This window comes from Heteronotia binoei, chromosome 21 (assembly GCF_032191835.1).
Source record: "Heteronotia binoei isolate CCM8104 ecotype False Entrance Well chromosome 21, APGP_CSIRO_Hbin_v1, whole genome shotgun sequence".
In the NCBI taxonomy this organism is placed as follows: domain Eukaryota; kingdom Metazoa; phylum Chordata; class Lepidosauria; order Squamata; family Gekkonidae; genus Heteronotia; species Heteronotia binoei.
In genome coordinates, this window is record NC_083243.1 from 167645515 (window position 1) to 167658601 (window position 13087).

Here is a 13087-nt window from a genome sequence, read left to right on the forward strand (position 1 = left end):
GCTGATTGATGTAGCTAAAACAGCCCTCTCTGATACAACTTAGGACAGTGAAGCAAAGATATGTTTTGAGTTGCATGAAATCATAGGTGCACAGGAAATCAGAATATTAATTTAAAAACTGAGGAAAATCTTTCTGTGACAACTCCCTTATAGCAGGTGGTGCTGAAAATGGTACAAAACTAGCAGAAAAAGCATGTGTAGTAGCAGAGGAGTACTGGTCTCTCCTAAGCATCATGGTCATCATAGTTGTTTGTTTGTGTGATGTAAAGATTGAGAAACAATTCAAAATAAAGCTGGGGTTATTAGGATAGTACACACTTTGGATAGCCCATCATGCTAGGAAAAACTAGGACACTGGGTATATTTAGCCTAGCGACAACACAAGTAGGGAGAGGGAGCAACTGTGTCTTAGTTGTAGGAAAGACTTATTTAAACACCAGGGAAAATATTTACAACACTAGTTGAACAACAGAACACAAGCTATTTTAGTCAGCTGTAGAATTCTGAATCATGAAGGTTTTAGGGAACAGCAGGACCTAGAGGTATACCTTCCAACTCATCTTCCGTAACTACCTCTAAGTGCATCAGTGCACTCTTTATGTCACAGATACTACATTTGTTTTTCCTTCCTCTTTTTGGGTACTGGCCCTTAGGGTGTTCTCTGTCTCTGGCCTCTAGAGGACATCTTTTGAGAAAAGGCTGGTCCTAGATGGTCTTTCTCCCTCCCTTTTCTCCCTAGGCTACATTTTTCTCTGTATCAGAAAAAAGAAGAGAGAATATTGAGAGTCTAGTCTGCTCCTGGAAATAGAAAGCATATTTTTTATTGCCTGGAAATAGAAAGCATTTTTTTTATTGCAACTTGATCAATGAGCTCCAAAAGAGGGTTGTGACATTTAATTAATTTGTGGTTTTGTAAAGTGTTTTGAGATCATCAGTTAAAAGATACAAATGGCAATTATTTATCAATAATGTGATGATCATGCAATTTTTCTGCAGGCTTCACAATAAAATTCCCCTCTGGGGACGTTTTGCTAATGTCCAGATTGAACATATATGAACATATGAAGCTGCCTTATACTGAATCAGACCTTTGGTCCATCAAAGTCAGTATTGGCTTCTCAGACTGGCAGCGGCTCTCCAGGGTCTCAAGCTGAGGCTTTTCACACCTATTTGCCTGGACCCTTTTTTTTGGAGATGCCAGGGATTGAACCTGGGACCTTCTGCTTCCCAAGCAGATGCTCTACCACTGAGCCACCGTCCCTCCCCATTTGAACTGATCACTATTATTACTATTATTTGGAGACAGGAAATAAATGTTCCACCAGGTCAAACCATCTAGTTAATTAAGGTGCCTGTTATCTTCGCCTGTTTTGGAAACATATGCTGTCTGGCAAGATCACTTGCTTAAGGTCATCTGGACTTCTTTGCTTTGTTTCCACCAGGGCTTTTCTGGTAGAAAAAGCCCAGCAGGAACTTATTTGCATATTAAGCCACACACCCCTGATGTCACCATTGTTTCACATAGGGCTTTTTGTAGGAAAAGCCTAGCAGGAATTCATTTACATATTAGGCCACACCCCCTGACACCAAGACAGTCGGAACTGCGTTCTTGCTATAAAAAGCCCTGGTTTCCACCATTATGGAATATGCCCTTTTGTGGCCTGGATTATGTTAGTTGATCTGAGAGGAGCCTAGTGTGTTGATAGTCCTGCCTTTTGGGTAGGATATTAGAATAGGTGACTTCATAGTTTCTCCCAGTTTGGTCCAGAATTTAAGAAATTCTATTCTATTACTTTTCTATTATTCTGGGCATACACCTTCCTTCTTTCCTGTGCTGTCACATCAGCACCACAGTATATTCCCTGGTCTAAAACAGAAAGATGTTCATGTTCAGCTTCATAGACCTCTCTCTTCATTTGCACATTTCCTGATTTATAGATGGATTTCATTTGATCCCTAGAGTATTGTGGACCTCTCCATTTGCACAGCATCATTTGCTTGTTCTTGCCTTAATTGGCTGAAAAAGTACCCACAAAAGAGAACAAACTGATCAGCTCAATTGTCTTCCTTTTTTAGAAGTTATTGCCTTTTAGCACTATCACTCCCCCAACCTAAAAAAAAAATCCCATTAACTGAATTTTAAAAAATCTTGTTTACATCAGGCTCTGCTCCTTCCATTTCAATGCAAATGCATTTATTAGCCTCCCAGGGCTTGTGGGAGACAGCAATAGCACGGCTCTGTCATCCTCTCAGCGTTATACAGGGGACCTGGTAAAAATGCCAACACAGAAAAGTGAGGATCATACCTCTCCCTCCATTACTTAAAAACTTTAAATATTACAAGGGTATAGTAAAGAAAAGGGGAATATGTAGAACAAAGGCAAGCAACAAATTTATAGGATCTGTTTGGAGTTGCCAGCTTCAGGTGAGGCCTGGAGGTCTTGCTGCTTTGGAAAGTGAACTCTGTGGCATTATACCTTACTGAGGTCACTCCCTTCCCCAACCCTCAAACTTCCCAGGCTCTGCCCCCAAACCTCCAGGAATTTCCCAAGCCAGAGTTGGCAACTATTGTACAACTCCAACTCTAGAACTGATGTGCCAGTTACAAAATCAATGACATGTGTAACAATCAATTTCTTCTTCTATGTAAGCAATAGGAACCTACACTAAGTTTATCCACATGAATACTCTTGGAATCCATAAATGTCACAAATGAGTCAAGTAGCTTAAAAGGGTTCCAGTTTCTTGAGACTCTTTTATCACCTTTATTATACCAAATGGATTCCACATCAGTATGTTAAGTTTGCCAATCAGTTGCAATGACTGCCTTCTTTTTAAGGAGCAAGAAAATTACCCAGGATTACTTGAAGAAACCAAAATAATATAATCTTTATAATAATTTGATATATAACACACACACAAACACATAGAATTTTGTAAAAAAATATTTATAACCTACCCCTCTCCTGCAATGCAGGGCTCAGAGTGGCTCACAACATTTTAAAAAAATACAACTGAACCATAAGGTTCATCCTTAAGGCAGTTAAAATCTTAACCTTCTTCTGGCTCCTAGAAATATTCCAGAGAGAAAGCATCTGGCAGATCAATAGCCACTGAAAATAAAAGGATTAGCCAAAGGCCTGCTGGAACAATCCCATCTTACATGCCCTGCAGAAGCTTGACAGGTCTTGCAGGGCATGTCTCTCCTCTGATAAGGCATTCCACCAAGATGAAGCTATGATGGAAAAAACCTTTGCCCTAGTAGAAGCAGGATGGAGTTCCTGAGGACCAGGCACTGTCAAGAAATTGCACAATGATGAGTGCATGTAGCATGGGTTGTTTTATTGGGAAATCCTGTCCTTCAGGTATGCAAGTTCCAGACTATTTAGGGCTTTAAAGGTTATAACCAGCACCTTGAACCCAATCTGGAAATAAATTGGTAGCCTGGAAATAAATTGCCTCAAGTTTGGCAATGTATGGGTAGACCAAGATGAGCTGGTCAACAGCCTGGCAGCTCCATTTTGATCACCTGAAGTTTCCAAAGTATCCTCAAGGGCAGTAGAGTGCATTGCAGTAGTCTAGTCTGGAGATGACTATGGAATAGATCACTGTGACAAGTTCAGGCTGGGCCAAATAGAGGGGCAGGTGACAGGCTTGGTGTAGAAAGAAAAATGCTGTCCTCACAACTGTGGACTCTTGTTCGTCCAACAGAAGCAACCTGATCTTTTGGCACCTTAACCCCCATAACATTCCAGATCTAAAATAACCCTAGTGACTGGAAAGGACTGATCTTGTAACAAAACCATATCAAATATGAAAGTATGTACTCTTTTGGCCGCACTTTTTCCAGTATCTTGGCAGAGATGTGGTGCAGTTTAGAAGGTTTTTAAATACCATCAGGCCCAATAATTTAAAATCAAGTGTTCTGAGACAGAATCACAGCCTTTAAGCAACAAGTGGTTCAGGGGTCAAACTAGACATGATGCAGGAGATCTGTGATTAGAATATCCTGTATTTGTAAAGAAATCAGCGGCCCTATGGTGGGAGGGTTTTGCTGGGGAAAGAGGTGTTTACTCCTGTGACCTTTCCCCAACTTAAATCTCCCCAACACTACCCTAAGGCTGCTGTTAGCTGCATGAGGACTTTAGCATGAATCCCTCACATCATATTTGCTTTGACTCTGATTGTCATATCTCTTACACTGAAGATACTTTGAAGCTGAGTGCAGATATTTGTACTATTCTGTGGAAGTGGTCATTCAGCATTTCACCCCACAAAGCTCACTGTCCTAAATGCATCACACCCATCCCCTACGCACACAGCTGTTGGTTGTTGCTACCGTGTGCATTTTACTCTTGTCCTTGTAGAACAGAAGGCAGAAATTACTGCGTGGTGGCTGGCAGCAAACAGTGCTTACAGTACAGTGTTTAAGCTATTTATAGCAAACGTTTTCTTGGTCTCTGCAGCTTTTGCTGAGGTCAGTGAAGTGATCTGTGGACAACTGTAGGGCTTTATTTTGAAACCAAGGAATATAGACCTGGTGAGGGAGGTTGCAATGCTTCTTAGCAGCACAAGGCACCTTTGCATTCTTCTTCATATTTGTATGATACAGTCCTTATAATATTAGTTCAAAATTCAGATGAAGGATCAGACTTTTGAATGCCCCCCTCCACTCCCTCAAAGTAAATATTGCATGTAAAAAGAAGTGTTTGAGCTTTGCCTTCTCTCTCTCTACATGCTAGTTTTCAGTATTCCAGTAATTTTTGATGAGAGGAGGAACTGCAATATGAGATGCCCCATATATGCAAGCTGAAGTGATGCAATTCCATGTGGTATTTCTAAACATGAACTCAATCAAGAAGAATGCCTTTGGCTGGGATATTAGCTCTAAGATATTAGCTCTAAGGTAGGGAAGTAGAAAGTTACCATGCACACCTGCAAACCATTTAACCTAAAGATATGTGATGGGCATCTACTGAAGTTCTCATTGCTTTGCTGCCTGTGCATTCCATTGTACCTCTTTCAGGTTTCACAAATTAAGGGTGTGCATGTTATAACACCTTGGAAAAACATTTATAGTGGTCCTAGCATCAATGGGGAAGTCTCACCACTTTTCTTTTTCAAAACTGCTTTCACTAATTCTCCAACAATGGAATATTCATAAAATATATTTGAACATCAAATACTGTTTGGAGGTGCTTCCATTTTACATAAGTATCTACCTGGATTGAAATATGTAGGGAAATGATGATAATTAACATAGAACTTGATTAGCCTGAGTTTGTTCACATGCACCACAGAACTAGCTTGGAATACAAAAAGTGTGTTGGCTCAGTCCATGATAGCTATCTCTTGATTTGTGACTGGAATCAGGCAATCTAGTCCAGACCCTATACTGCAACAGAATCCCTTGAACCTCAAAACTGCATTATTCAGATTGCAGTATATGAAACACAAAGATTACAGACCAGGTTGTATCATGGTAGCACTGCTGCATGATGAATTTTAAGTTTTAAAAAGCTACATATTCTTCTTTTCAAAGAAAACAGCAGACTTCACAGTTTCCAGTGTGGAACTGCATGCTCAGCCCATCTGAAAAATTAGGGCAAATTATTACCTAAACAAAACTAATCCAGGAACTCAGTTTTATTTGCATGTATTCACTTTGCTTTCAGCCTGCTGTAGCATAATTGTACTTGATTTATCCAGAAATGTCACAGAATACTTTAGATAGCAAAAGGACTGATCCTATTGTGTTGGTGATGGTTTGAAAAAACAGTTGTACACTCTTGACTGTTTCATCCTGTTCATAGTCCAAGTTTGTTTAACGAACAACAGAATAACAAATTATTGAGTGTAGCGATATTATATTTCTGTCACACTCTGTCATGAAACCTCATGGCAGAATGTTCTTTTTATCTACAATAGCTCTGGGAGTTAGTGAGTGACTCCCAATATGCAATAAATTCCATGACTGAGCATGGATTTTGGCCCAGTTCTTCAGTACAGCCATACTGGAAGTGCCCCTCTACACACATGGTTACTTGAGTGTAAGCCCCATTGAGTTCATCAGAAGTAAGCCCACTTGAACCCTGACCTGGACAACTTTATTGAATAAAGGAGGGGAGGTGTTAAAAATGATCCACAATTGCACCAATAGTGCGATCATCGGAATTGCCACAACACCCATGAAAAGCGGCTGCAGTCCGGAAAATGCCATTGACATTTATTTATGTATTTGGAAATTTTAAATGATCCAGTAAGCCCCACTGAGTTCATCGGAAGTAAGCCCACTTGAGCCCTTACCTGGACAACTTTATTGAATAAAGGAGGGGAGGTGTTAAAAATGATCCACTCTGGGTATCAAATACACTAAGTACGCTACTGGAGCTGTGTACTTGGTGCAAGTCAGGTAAAGGAATTCAAAAATTTTGGAGGGAGCCAATAAGAGAGACTGCTCAAATGTGGGAAAAGATACAACCAATAAGGGGTGAGACACGTATGCCAGGAATGACCCTTAGTTATTGTTTGATAGGCAGAGGATACGCTTTAGGGGATTGCGCAGCCCCCTTAAAGCTGCTAAAGCGCTGCAATGCTTCAGCTCATGTGCATCTCCCTCCCCCCTGAGAAAAGCAGAAAATCAATCCTTGATGTGAATGTGAACAGCCAGAACCTTGACAGGGGGAAAATTGTAAGTATGCACTAATTGCACCAATAGTGCAATCATCGGAATTGCCGCAACACCCATGAAAAGCGGCTGCAGTCTTGAAAATGCCATTGACATTTACCGTTTTCGCACACAGCTTACCTCGCAGTCACAATCCTGTTCCCTCCACAGAGTCCGGTCGGATTTCCCACCATCTGCGCCGAAGTTACAGGAAGTGCCGCGGCTTCTGAGTAGCAAATGTAAACCGCTAAAACCCAGTTTACGTTTGCTACGCAAAAGCCGCGGCACTTCCTGTAACTCCGGCGCAGATGGTGGGAAATCCGACAGACGCTGTGGAGGGAACAGGATTGTGACTACGAGGTAAGCTGTGTGCGAAAACGGTCATTTATTTATGTATTTGGAAATTTTCTATACCACCTCTCCAGAGATCTGCTCAAATCAAAAACAGTAAAGCCATTTTAAAAAGTTAAAGCCATTAAAAAATGCCACTGCATCAAAACAGCAGAAAACAAACACTGAACAGCCTAAAATGATATTGTTTAAACAGACCTTAAACTAGAAGCTGGCATTACAAGGGCGAGTTAGCTGCACTGAAAAAGCCCTGCCTCTAGTTGCTACCCATCTTATCTCTCCAGGCGGGGTACAGAGACCAGGGCTTGAAAAGATCTTAACTGGCAAGCTGGGCAATGTGAGAGGAGGCGGTCTTTTAAGTCCCCTGGCCACAAGCCCTGTAGAGCCTTAAAGGTGAAAAACAGCACTGAATTGTACCTGGATGTAATATTGCAATTGAATAAAGAAAAAAGATGACATTGAATGAATCAGTAAGAAGCGCTATGCAAGTATGGCTTATGCATACAATAACGCTTAAGTTTCCTTACACTCGTTCAATCTCAGCAATCCAAACTGAAGCAGCTGAACAGCTCTTAAGCATGGTTTCTGTTTTCCAACTTTTTGGGGGAGGGGGCGGGGTTAGCAATCATGGATTGATTCTCTGAATATTGAAACTCACATGGAATCCTTCTGCTTACAGATTAGGCACACCAAATGAGGCACAGATAAGTTGACTCTTTGCCCAAGGTCAAACTAAAAGGTAGCAGTAACACTGCAGCCAGAACACAGGAAGTTTCAGAGGGCCTTGCATTTTAATAATATAGCTCCCTATCCAATAGAGATCAATGATCTATTTATTGAATATACATCAGTCTCACAAAGGAAAGAAGGAGCAGGTGGCAATGCTCCTTGCCAGATCCGTTTGGTTAGCAGTTTGCTGTTTGGACCTGCCTCGGTTCCTGCCAGGTCTGGCTCTCTTTCAGTCATGTGCTTATCTGATCTCCCATACATGCAGGCCAACAGCTTCAAATCTAATTACAGAGCTTCTCAAGCACCTTTTTCAGTCAGCTGAGTGCACTGATCCATTCTGAATCCAGCAATGTGAAAGGTTTTGCAAGGTGCAGTGAGTAGCAGCGCATGCATGTCAGAAAATCAGCGCATCACATCTCATTGGGAGAGGCACCAGACTTGAACCAGGGTCGTGGCACTGTTTCTCCTTTGCACCACACTCAGCAGCCTGGGGCAAGTAGCGCAGCTGTCTGCCAACAAAGGCTAAAAAGCTTTCTTGCTCAGCACTAAAAACCTCTCAAGTTTTCCACAGAGGTGAGCTTTAAAAGAGGAGCTGATATGAGTTTATAAAATCTGTTCCTCAAAATGACCACCTGTGCCCAGCGGGTGGGATTTCATTTAATGGCTGATTAAATTCACCCAGAGACTTCACTTTGTTTCGACACTACGTATCAGAATTAATGGGAAAATATGGAAATCAGTCAAATGAACCCTGATCTGACTCATAACTAAACAGATAGTGCAAATTTCCTACATAACTTATTTCTTCATGTTAATGAGCTCTCCCCTATTCCGTTCTAACTCACTTTCAAATCAAATCAGCTCAGCCCACTTAGCTTGCTGTTTACAATAAAGAATTTAAGCACCATTCAATGTATATCTAAATGCCAAATTTAAAAAAAAAACTTTCCTCTAGTATAGGGGTCCCAAAACTTTTAAGCATGCGAAGCACCTTTGGAATTTTGATATGGGGTGGTGGGTATAGACATAAAATGGTTGCCACCAGAGGTGGAACCAACCACAAAATGTCAGAACGCAAGGTTGTGCATAACTCTATTAGTAATACTTCAGCATTTGGGGCAGAACTTTTGTTTAACAGGATGCCCTTTAAAATGAATATTTTTTTTAAAAAAAATTGCAAGTACACAGTTTATCTTCAGAGACTCAGTGAAGATCCTAGTGCTGTAGTTGCAGCAGCTGCTGCCAAAGCAACTTCTTAAAAATCTGCGCAGCCAATCTCCAGGGGCCAGTCAGAAGCACTGCTGGGCATTTGGCCCCACCCACATTTAAAAAACACTTATCAGGCACTGGGAAAGTATTGATGGACACCATGATGGGAATCCCTACCCTAGTGGTTTGTATTGTTTTGAATTGCTTTCTAAGGCCACATTTGTCATTGTCAATCACTCTTAATCATTTGCCAATAACCCACACCTTTTCTACACTTAGCATTAACTTTGCTCCCCCTTGTTCATTCCACATCGGGATTACTGGCTGGCTGTAGTCCATGATATCACTGATTAGTGAGAAGAAGAGGTATCCATGTAAGACATCCACAGTGGCTCAATTAAATTAACCAACAATAACTGTGTTTTGAAGTTCAGCTGTATGTGAACCATGAGGAGCAACTGCCTCTGGGGAAAGATCAAGTTTTATTTTTGCAAAAGGCATTCACAATGACAATCTTCCTCAGGATGTTTAGACATCTAAGCTGGTCTGTGAACACAGTCTTATTCAGCACTCCCAATACTGTTTCTACGTGAATCATCTATTCTTTGTTCTCCCTGGCCTCTGAATCTTGCCCAGGCATTCAGTGTTTTTGAGTCTGAGTATTAAATTTATAACCCGCACTTCCCACCGAGGCAGGCTCAGAGCAGCTTACAACAATAGTCATAATAACAATAAGAGACTAACCTGTTAGTGCATCATCATAATAAAATCAATTAAAATTTAAAACAGTTGGTGTTAATAACATTTTGGTGTTATTCAGTTTTGACATCAGTATTTCTTGAATTCCTCCTGATGTTATAAGTCTCAAAATCAGCGGAAAGCAAGCCGGAAGAGTATGGTATTACAGGCCTTGTGGAACTGAGCGAGGCCCCGCGAGGCTCTAACCTCTTCCGGTAGCTGGTTTCACCAGTAGGGGGCTGCTACTGAGAAGGCATGATCCCTGGTAGCCGTCAGTCTTGCCTCTCTCGGCCCGGGGATCACTAAAAGATACTGAATTCCCAATCTTAGTGCCCACTTGAGAACGTGTGGGGACACACGGTCCCTCAGATAAGCAGGTCCTTGGCCATAAAGGGCTTTGAAGGTAATGACCAGCACCTTTTAGTGAATCTGGTATAAGCCATCCAGCCACAGCTTGCAATGCCTGGTCCAAGTTTTCTGGGACATCATCAAATCGGCCATCCGTCAGTAGATAAAGCTGGATGTGGCCAACATACTGGTGGCAACCCAGCCCATATCTCCAGGCAATCTTGGCAGGGGGTCGCATATAGATGTTGAACAGCATCGGGGATAGAACTGCCCCCTGAGGCACACCACAGCTAAGTGCATGTCTCCGAGACAATTCTCCTCCAATTGATAACTTTTGTCCCCGACTGCAAAGAAAAGAGTAGAGACACTGTAAGGCCAACCCCTGGATCCCTGCGTCGGCAAGGCGGTGGGTCAGCAATTGATGGTCGACCATAGCCGATAGGTCTAACAACATCAGTACCACCGAATCACCTCAGTCCAGATGCTGCTGGAGGTCATTCACCAGGACAACCAAAACTGTCTCTGTCCCATGGCCTGGACGGAAGCCGGACTGGTGGGAATCTAGGACAGAAGCATCCTCCAGAAAGCTCTGTAACTGTAGCGCTACTGCCGTCTCAATAATTTTACCCCCAAAAGGGTAAATTCGAGACTGGCCAGTAATGGGCCAATTCGGCCGGGTCTAGAGTGGACTTTTTCAAGAGAGGGTGGACCACTGCCTCTTTAAGAGACGTTGGGAAAGTCTGTGTTTTGTACAGTTGATATATATTCAAATCTCTTTGCATTGAGTTCTGTAGTACTGTTTTCTTGCCAGTTTCATTTCTTAAGCTTTGTTTTCTTTCTCTTTCCTGTCTGTCTGTCTTCTTGATCTGCAACCTGCTCACTGAATTTGGGGCCTCATCGCTCCCCTGGTTGGATCACCTATGGACAGGGAAGGCCGTATGGTGGTGTTATCCCTTGTACTGGGGCTCTCAGAACAGGACGACTTTGCCAATATACCTGATCTACAAGCTACCGGCAACCAGCAGAACCAGAACTCTCAGGGGGACAAGAGGTATGAGGAGGAGACAGGGGTTTCAGTGGCAGCAAACAGCAAGAGGAAAGAAAGTCTCATGAGGAGGCTTACATCACAGCCCTTGAGGGTGGAAGGCTTGTGCAAGAGAAGCCCCACTGTTGGTCTTGGTGATACAGCTAAGGAGGTCTAGCAGCACTTTCCCTTCCTGCTTAGTGTACCTCATTCTACCTCTGATAGTCAGGTCCCTCTTGAAGAGAGGTGTTGGAATTTCTTTCCTGCACCTTTTGTTCCTGTGTATACTCTGCTTGGAACATATGCTTCTATAAACCTTTCCCTTTATATCTCTCTTCAGCTCCATCCAATTCCTTGTCTCTTCCCAGTCTCAATAAATGGTATATGTGGTGTGGGTATGCCATATTAGAAGCATATCTTGTGGAGACTAGGAGTGGTCAGTGTTCTGGGTTGAAAATGGCCTCTCTGACTAGGTCCGCTATGGCAATGCTATCTATAAGGAGTGTGGCCTCCAAATAAAATACTTTTGTTTCCCCTGTGGAAGGTTTCACAAAGTTTTAGGAAGCCTGAATTAAAGTACATCATGGTTTTTTGTTTTTTTAAAAAAGTACCCTACAGTCATCACCAGTTTTTAATCTCCTTGTATTCTCCATGGTCCTGATAAAGGGCATGAATTCAATTAAGAAGTAATTTTCTGCCCAAATGCTGTTTGGCAAATGTGGTTTCTTGTGGTCACACATACAATATCAGACGGGAATTCCCTGATCTTGCAAATGAGATTAAATTTCATGGCAACAGGGAACTTTCAATCAGAATGCTGAGGACAATGTTTTGTAGCAGTTCTATAATTCCTGTGCCTCACTCCACCATGCCTCTTCCATAAATGTGGCAAAGACTGAGGACTTCCAGATTACTCTGGAGGCAGGCAAAATAAACTATGGAGCAGTGAGAAAGCATACTCAGAATGTGTCAGCACTGGCAGGTCCAACAAGCACTGGCCCTGACACCATTTCCATTAGTATCCTCTGTGATGAAGTAAACTGTGATAACCAAGGTCCTACACTGTAAGACTATTCATAATCACAAGGAGGTCATGGCTGACAAAAGCCACATATATATGGCACATTTTTCTACTGAAGATGCAGCTATCAATACCAGCTCTGCCTATTCTGAGCTTCAAATTGCCATTTAATGCAGGATGCTTTCTGTAGAGCAATAACAGTGTCTCATTCCTAGCTTTCTCCATCCTGTATACTCCCCTTACTTGGCTAATAGGATCTAACAGGGTCATGTTGTGTGATTCAGAATATAGGCAATGGGAGGGGAACTTCCTGGGTAGAGACAGAGGCTTCAAACAGTTCCACGTGTGTGTTAGATTCCATCTCTGGAGGACAGAAGGTGTGAAGGAGCAGATTTCACATGATGGGCTCATTAATTAAATAGCATTGTTCTCACTTGCTGGCTATTTTTAATTTGCTGTGGCTATATTCCTCTACATATCTTAGCACTCCCCATTTGATTGTCCAACTGCTCCACCCATGCTTTTCCAAACTGCAATAAAGTAGTAGCAGGTAGATGAAGAGGCCAGTCAGGCCGCTGAAACCAGTGGAAGTATCACTTGCTGGCACATGTCCATAATATACACTGTAAATCTGGAAGGTCCCCCTGCATCATCAAGTCTTCCTAATCCCAGCTCCATGAGCATGCCCTCTTGGGTTATGGACTCAGCTTCAGTAATAAGAACACCTGTATGTGTTTAGTGCATCCACTGCATAATGATTCCAGCGACTCAAAGACAGAAAAAGGTGAGCAAGTAGAAAATGCAGACTTTACAGACATTTTGAGAGGACTGAATATGGAGGTCACTTCTTGTTTCACTACATCAAGGGCATGGAAGTAAACCCATTGAAAGATATCTGTGAAAACATCAGTGAGGATAAATATGGGACATTAAAGTTCTCTAGTTATTACAGACTCTGGCCTTCACTGTGTACCTGTATTTTGGACATGCAGCATGAAAA

The 13087-nt window shown here is 42.1% G+C and overlaps 1 protein-coding gene across 7 annotated transcripts in view; it reads left to right on the top strand.

Moving 5' to 3' along the window:
- SYT7 (synaptotagmin 7) overlaps window positions 1-13087 on the top strand; it is a 335907-nt gene that overhangs the window by 271489 nt on the left and 51331 nt on the right. For 5 of the 7 annotated variants that reach the window (XM_060262265.1, XM_060262268.1, XM_060262266.1 and 2 more), the window contains one exon: window positions 10971-11093. The exons of the other annotated variants lie outside the window; for them this stretch is intronic. In XM_060262265.1, coding sequence (XP_060118248.1) covers window positions 10971-11093 — 123 coding nt within the window. The remainder of the gene's footprint in view (window positions 1-10970; window positions 11094-13087) is intronic. 7 annotated transcript variants of the gene reach the window in all.